General features: G+C 40.6%; 1 protein-coding gene across 1 annotated transcript; it reads left to right on the forward strand.

The window, feature by feature from the left end:
- The first annotated feature begins 588 nt into the window (after positions 1 to 588).
- LOC308126196 (major histocompatibility complex class I-related gene protein-like) lies at positions 589 to 3,949 on the forward strand. Its single transcript, XM_080490386.1, has 3 exons — positions 589 to 808; positions 1,823 to 2,131; positions 3,559 to 3,949. The coding sequence occupies exons 1-3, from the start codon at positions 757 to 759 to the stop codon at positions 3,633 to 3,635; spliced, it is 438 nt and encodes a 145-aa protein (XP_080346512.1). The 5' UTR covers positions 589 to 756; the 3' UTR covers positions 3,636 to 3,949.
- Positions 3,950 to 8,144: the final 4,195 nt, after the last annotated feature.

Raw genomic sequence — 8,144 nt, forward strand, 5'->3', positions numbered from 1 at the left:
GTCCCTCTATTCTACACAGTGCGCTTCAACACCATCTACAGGTCGGGATGGATCTTATCCCAAAAACAAAAGACTCATCAACAATAATACAAAAAAAATTTAAAATAGAGGAGGAGTTTATTTCCTCACAAAACTTGAGATATGGCATTCTTCAACACATGGACACACACGGTCTTGAAACAGGAAACCCATTACAACAGAAACAGTCTGGCCCAGATACATGGGGAGAGAAACTGGTATATCATAAAAACTAAAGCTGCACAAACAATTTGTTCAATTAGGGCATTGTCGGGCCGAGTGACATCATCACCGTATAATTAACTGTTATATCTTAAAAACCAAAGCAGCACAAATTATAATTTTTTCAGCACTAACACAGCACTAGCAATTGAGATCATTTTTGTTCAGTTTGGACAAAGTGGAGGAAAGTTGTGTGAACTTAGAAGTGATCATTTTATCGGCACTAATGCAGCACTAACTATTGGGACTATTTTCACTGGGTTTTGCGTTGGGGTGGGGGGGCCAGCTTTACTTAATAAACACGTGATTAAACAAACGTATCCACTCGTGTCTTTAGTTTTCTAAGCTGCAGAAGTGTCCTTAAATGTACTTTCAGTTTCGTTGGTAGAATGTGCGATTAATTTTTACCCAGCAACCTGTCTTTGCTCATTAATTTCCTTCTGGAGCTCAGACGCACAAACTGAGAGTAGAGTTAGAGTTTGAACTTGAGTGAGAATAAAGACTGGACATGTCCAGATGCACCTCTTCGTGGTTCTCTTTGTGGTGGGAATCCCCAGCGTGGCTCCGGGTAGGCTTCATATGCTTTCAAAAGTATCTTCACTCGTTTACCCGAGGCGTACTAATACTCTCTCTGGACTAGATAACTAATGTGTTTCAGGAGAAAATATGTCTTTGTCCAATTTATCTTTAATATGTCGAATACAATAGAGGTTGGTTGTTTCTCATTTGAAACATCAGTGAACGTTAACCTTCATCTAATCAGTTTTCCGTCGATGCCTGACTCATTTACAGGTAATTGTCACATGTGAGGTAGGAACCATGGGCATAATAAAGAGGAGACGCCGCATCGACCGCTACTACCTGTTGGCGCTGGCGAGCGGTGGCGCCGCCATCTTGGTCCGGTCGTCCGCTCCGCTCAGTCTCATCTGTTTGACAGGAGCAATGAAATGTCAGCGGCTTTAATCAATCATAACTCGCTGAATACTAAACTGATCTTCACTGGTTTTCTTTCCTGCAAACATCAAAAATGTAGTTCCGATGCAGGACACATGGTTTGGTGTAGTTTGATGTTCATAGTGGACTGTTAACATAATAGAATGTTCTGCTTTTTTGATCCATGACAGGTAATTTATAAAACACACACACACACACACACACACACACACACACACACACACACACACACACACACACACACACACACACACACACACACACACACACACACACACACACACACACACACACACACACACATAAATATATGAATCAGAAGCAGATTGTGCACTACTCAGCCATTTCAATAAGTTGAAAAAATAATATGAATACATTATAAACCCATATATAAGATATAACACAATAGACAAGTTATCGATCAGAACAAACTGCTTTCCTCTCGTCTCTCCATCTCGACTTCCTCCTTTAGTGCCAAGCTCTTTCCTTCATCACACTTTACAAGGCGCATTTATTGTCAGCTGTAGTGAATTCCATGTCAGGTCCATGACATGAGAGAGAAACTGATGTTCTCCAGCAGCTGAGAACCAAATAAAGGGAGTGTCGTTTCTTCCTGGTTCTTCTCTAGAGTTTCCTTCAGTTTCTCTCCTCCAGAAGACTCCCTCCTCTCCGGTCACCTGCCACGCCACAGGTTTCTACCCCTACAGAGCCGACTTGTTCTGGAAGAAAGACGAGGAGGAGCTCCATGAGGAGGTGGACAGAGGAGAGATCGTCCCCAACCATGACGGAACCTTCCAGATGAGCGTTGTTCTGAATCTTTCATCGGTCAAAGCTGAAGACTGGGGGAGGTACAGCTGTGTGTTTCATCTGGCTGGAGTTAAAGAGGACGTCTTCAAACTACTGGACAAAGATAAAATCCTGACCAACCGGTCCCCTGGTGAGAGACACATTCAGTCACATGACTCATTCTTTTATTTGAAGCTTCACTTGGTGGATCATGGAACACTTGGAGGATTTCCACTTGCTGAAGCTCTGCAACCTTCAGGACGGGCACAATTTGAACGTAGCACACCTTCTAAACCTTCACAGAGAAACTAAAGCTGTAGTTTATGTTGCGTTGATTCAATGAAATCCTCCGATTTAGAAGAGCTGAAGGTAACGTCAGTGTTTCTGCTCAACCAGGGATCGTTGACTAGAACTCGAGCAGCTTTGATTCTCTGCTTCCTTCAAGAATAAACGGATCATTTAGTGCTTCACCACTGACATCAAATGTCTAGTGATGTTCGACAACTCTGTGTGTGTGTGTGTCTGCAGAGTTTCCCAATGCACCGGTTATTGCAACTGTCTTCAGTGTTTTGGTTGTTGCTGTTTGTTGGTGTGTACTATTGTTCATTTTCGGGAGAACCTTCATAGGTGTCAGACCATCAAACAAAGGTGAGCTGATAGCGACCACCAACACTGAACCTGAGTGTTCTCATGTCATCATTTAAGGCCAAATGATTCTTCAGCTGTTTGTCTTCACATCTTATGAAGGATTTGAGTCTCTATTCAGAAGATGTTGCAGGTGATGGAAGTTTTTCAAATCAAATGAAAGTCTGTAACGTTTCAGGAAGTAAATAAGCAGCTCAGTGACGCCTATTGACCTCTGCTGTGTCGCTCTGGAGTCAAACCTCCTCGAATGTTGAACGTTTCTCTTGTGACAAAGTTCACAGAGCAAACGTCAAGATTTGAAGTGACGATCAGTTGATGTTTGTCATGCTTGACTTCCAGATAAACACCTTTTATTGTTGTTTCTGTGTATAAAATGTGAATGAACTCTTTCTCTTCCTGTCTTTCACAAAGAACAATGAGTACTTTACTATTTACTTCCAGTCAGGAGGCTTCAATGTGATTTTCTGTTACCTTATGTTGTTTCTGCCTTTAAGTTCAATTATTGATTTGGAACATGTTGTATTTTCTGTCGCTGTGGTGTCAGTTTGTTACTCTTGAATGATTTATAATGTTACTTGAAGATTTGTGATTCAAAACAAACAGCTTGACTGCGATCACTGAGAACAGGTTTTAGTCTTTAAACTTTAAACTTTGTTTTCTGGAGTCTGAAACTTCAGCCGCATCGGGAAGTCCAGCCATGTTGAAAGTGAGTCCATCAAGTGAACGGATGTCATAAATAAGCCTGTATCGTCTCCAGCACCACAGTGGAACTCTAAACCTGACGTGTCATTAATGTGATGTTTGACTTGAAGAGTTTGGACACTTTTTCTCTCTGTTTGATCTGCTGTGTTCACAAAAAAATGGATTCAAAGGTGAAAAGTGGATTGTAATCCAACTAACAGATGTATTATTTGTCTTTATTTGTCTTGACAGGGGACCGGCGAGGAGCAAAGCGTGTGAAAACCCACTGCATGAGCACGAGGCCCCAAGTCATTCTGTCTCATGGATAAAAAGCTCAAACAAATGATTGAAATGTTTGAGACTCGTCAGTTTGACACTGCTCTCCATGATTCTATGTTCTGGAGGAGGCGGCTCCTGCAGCAGTGATCAGATAAAAGTCTGGATGTCTAGTGTAAAATATCAAATTAGTGAGGACTTTGTGTTTATATTATATTACATTCGGTTCCAGTTTAAAAATCAATCAATGCATTATAATTTACAGAAAAGATTATTGAAGCAACTCTACATTGAAAACATTGGGGGTTTCTTCTTCAGTTTGTCCAGCGAAAATATAGACGGAAGAATAAAACCTTGTCCTGAAATGAATGCACCGGCTTCAATGTCATTTTCCATTTTCTGTCAATATTGACCTTGAATATTTCTAACCAAGTGATGAGGACGAGGGGATTACTTTAATCCAGGTTGGATTTAGTAGATTACAATTGATGTCTTGACCTGGTTTCTATCATTTCTACTCCTGATTAGAGAATCGATCTGCTTCATTCAGAATCACTTGTTGGTTTTCATCAGTTTGTGTCGATATTTTGTTTGTGATTTTTATTTTATATACTATTGTAAAACGTTTTATTCCTTTGTTTTTTTCATAGTTACTGCAGAAACTAGTACATGTTGCTTTTATTCAACAGCAAGCACTTACTCAGATTCAGAGCTTAATTTGGGCCGGATCTTTCCGGAACAGGATCCGGCACCTCCCAGATTTTGACCGGCAATTATTATTTGATCGGATCCAGCGCCTCATTACAAAAATAAAAAATAAAAAAATCCAGCCCCTATATTACTATAATGTGTTTAATTATTTTTTTTAAAATATTATATATGGACAGCCGTGTCTTGTATTGAGTTGAAATCAGTAGAAATGTCATTGTAACACACAAAACTGAAAGTAAAAACTGAACGCAGGTGAGGAGGAGAGGGAACTTCCGGCGCTCCACGTCACTAAACTGTGCGTGCGTCAGCTCGCGTGGTAGATGATGGCCAAAACGAGACAGCTGGATTTGAAGAGCTTTTTTCAAATGTTTTTTTTGGGGGGCTGTTTTGGACGATTAAAAAAAAGGTAAGCACGCTTTTTCTTTTCATTTTCTGCTGCTGCTGATTCACGAGAGGATTTGTGGCCTTGTGGGTGTAAAAGGTGCTAAATGTTTATTTTCTTTGTGGATTTTTCTGTTCTGACGGTACAGTGAAAACTGCTGAGTGGATAAAGTAGCGGTGATTTTGCGCTTTGTGCTGAAAGAGAGAGAGAGAGAGAGAGAGAGACGCTCCATACCGGCTGATTGTCCGTGGTTCTTTAACGCTGATTCAGCATTCTTTTATTAAATGTTTAGGTTAATTGATTGTGTTCACGTGATATTATTGGCCCGTTTAGTGAGAAAAAGGTGCTTTGACAACCGGAACAACACGCAGCCTGTGTTCCGTGACCTAATGATTTACAAATTAAGCACTGCTCAGATTACTTTTTGTGTTGATGCGATGAGATGTTTTGGTACGGAAGAGTTTTAGGGCCACTGAAGAAAAAAAAAAAAAATTCGGAGGCTTAAAAAAAACAAAAAAACCTTGGTGGCCTCAAAAAAAGTCGAAAATCAAAGTCGAGATTTTTTTTTTTCAAGGTGGAAAAAAAAGTCCGTCCATCCACATGCCAGCGCGTGAGACTGCTCCCTCAAAATGCAAATCAGGCGGTGATGAAAAGATGCTTCTGGTCAGAATATAGCTCATAAACACGGTGCAGTTAGTTATCATTAGTAACAGGACGAGAAGAGACAGAGCTTCCTGGTTCTGTAGAGGAAGTTCGTCGAGTACGAAGGACCAAGACACGGATCCTGGGCTGCTTATTTAAATGTTCCTATTAATCAAGGAAATCCTGTGTAAAATCACATGTCCATAAGCAGTAAGCAACCCGATATAGTCAGAATTAACTGATTTAATGTGGTTTACATCTACGGGCATATGATGAGGGATGGATAGAAAGTCTCTCCGTGGAAAAAAAATAAATAAAATCTCGACTTTGATTTTCGACTGTTGTTGTTTGTTTTTTTGTTTTTTTTAGCCTCCGAATTTTTTTTTTTCTTCAGTGGCCCTAAAACTCTTCCGTAGTTTTGGTCTTTCTCTTGCTTGTACTGTTTTTTTTTTTGTTTCTCTGAGTGAAGTTTTTAACAATCCAAACTACCCGTGTGGTTTTTAGTATTGGCATGGCAAAAGACTGGGCTGAGACATTTTCCGGCATGATGAGCTACAGCTTTGTTTCTCTCTCAGATCTCTGAAGGTGGGAGTTTTTCTTTTCCTGTGAACAAAATCCGAGGACCTGGAATTTGCCCGACGACTGATGACCAGTTCAGTGTTTTCTCACAGAAAGCAGTCCGCTGCAGCTTCTGCTTTCATTAATAAAAAAACTCGAAGGAAGCAGACTTTCTCTGTAATTATTTAGTTTTTAATCTTGAAACATTTGGTAAAACAAACCGATCTCCGCGTATATTTAAAGAGTGACGCACTCTTGTTTTTAATGGTTTTACTGTGAAAAACCGCAATGACACAACTCTTTGTTCGGTTTAGTGGAAATGTTGTTCTTTTAGTGCACTGGCTTCAATGCAACTTTCCATTTTCTGTAAATACTGACCGTGAATATTTCTATCTAAGTGATGATGACAAGGGGTTACTGTAATCCAGGTTGGATTTAGTGGATTACAATTTGAAGTCTTGACTTAATTCATACTTTTAAAGAATGGGCCAAAGGCCAAACTTTCCCGTATCTATACAGCTGTTGACCCTCAATGTGACAGATGTGAAACACAGAGCAGCCAGGTGTGCACCCCTGGCCGACCATGCCAACAGTTGGGGAAAGAGAGGAGTGAACTAAATGAATGACTTGATGCGCAATACGGAGGGGATTAGGAAGTGTGTGTGTGTGTGTGTGTACGCGCGCGCGCGTGTGCGTGCCGCTGCCCCGTTACCGACGGAGTTGCTCCGTCACAATGCACTTTTCAAAGTTAACTCTGTAAAAACGTTGTTTGATTGGTTTTTGCGTCTCCCGCATCCACGTCACGTTCAATCAAATGACTGCGTCCTGGCGTGTCTGAAAACAAAACAGGTTAATTTGTTTATCATATCACTTAACTTTTCTGCACTCGGGTAAATGAGCACATTGCTTTAATGCTTTTCTTTCATTTCTTCTAAAGGTTTAATGTATTTCTTTATTCTGTATTTCTTGAGTTTCTTTGTAAAGCACTGTGAATTGCCTTGTGTCTTGTGCCTTGAAAAAGTTATCTGATTACTCGTTACTCCTTTAAAAAGTAACTTGGTTACTTTACTGACTACTTGTTTTTAAAAGTAACTGAGTTAGATTACAAGTTACTTTTTCAGCTGCTGACAACACCCCCCATCGTTTACACAATAGTTCAGGTTTTTTTTTTTTTTTTTTTTTTTTCAGACGACCCTGTGTAAGAGCGCTGTCCAAGGTACCAGGGTCACTGTCGTCTCCCGCAGGTAACACGGTGCTGTCCATGGTGCTGAAACCATCAGTCACAGTATTTACAGCTCCGCTGGACTCCGACTGCACCACTCCCACCTCTCGCGCATAATTTGGTTTTCACAGATTAACGGGACACAACTGTGTCTTTGTCCTTCGCTGTAAACACGTGACTGATTAACGCGTGACCGGCATCGCTGTTTGCCGCTAGCGTCAATGCGGTACAGGAGGGATGCAAACATAACAATAAAACCACCACAGCATGTAACAGTAACCAGCTCGGATGTCTGTACTGCAGTGACGTGCAGTCAGGTGAGGCAGTGCCTCACCTGCCATCATGGAAAGAAAAAAAATGTAAAAAGAAAAAAATTTAATTAAATTGTTATATGTATCCAGTGATTATACTATAAAGTTATTTTCCATTTAACTTCACCAGTTTTAGATTATTTTTATTAAAAATCGCTGAATTTTCACATTTACCGTTCAAATACTGAGAAGAGACTTGCGGTGAGGCGGCAGCCAGCTGAGCCTCACCATGGATTGCGTAATGACTGGGCTAACTGCTGGCCTGCTGTGCAGTGAGACCGTATTGCTATCTCTCTGTATGTCGCTATTAAAATGTTCACACACTTTTGCTATATGAATTATATTATAAATTTCCATAGTTTAGTGAACTGAGGTATATAATGTACAGTGTATTTTGTCAACAACTGTATGTGTGTAACGTGTTTCTTGTGCTGAGCAATCATAAAACGGCTGCAAAGACGCACTGGGTGAGGCACGCAGTTCTCCTGCCTCATGGTAGAGGGCGCTAGTGATCCCAGGGATCCTTCTTGCGACTCCTCGGCTGCAGAATAAATGACAACAAGCTACAGTTAGCAAGTCAAGTGCAGCGGCAGCGATCGTTTATTTTTTAGCGGCGCATGGACTTCATTTATAAGTAAAGGTAAGACCATAATAACGTTTTTTTTATTTTTTTATTAAATGTGCTTTGTTGTGTGCTACAGTTTGTATGTGTAAAGAATGCTGGTATGAGCTTTTA

Source organism: Lipophrys pholis (genome assembly GCF_963383615.2).
Source record: "Lipophrys pholis genome assembly, chromosome: 21".
In the NCBI taxonomy this organism is placed as follows: Eukaryota; Metazoa; Chordata; class Actinopteri; order Blenniiformes; family Blenniidae; genus Lipophrys; species Lipophrys pholis.

Excerpts from the sequence above, each read along its gene's own strand:
- LOC308126196 (XM_080490386.1), top strand. The coding sequence starts at position 757 with ATGCACCTCTTCGTGGTTCTCTTTGTGGTGGGAATCCCCAGCGTGGCT. Across the intron at positions 809-1,822 it reads AATCCCCAGCGTGGCTCCGG|AGTTTCCTTCAGTTTCTCTC; the intron begins GTAGGCTTCATA and ends GTTCTTCTCTAG. Across the intron at positions 2,132-3,558 it reads CCTGACCAACCGGTCCCCTG|GGGACCGGCGAGGAGCAAAG; the intron begins GTGAGAGACACA and ends TTGTCTTGACAG.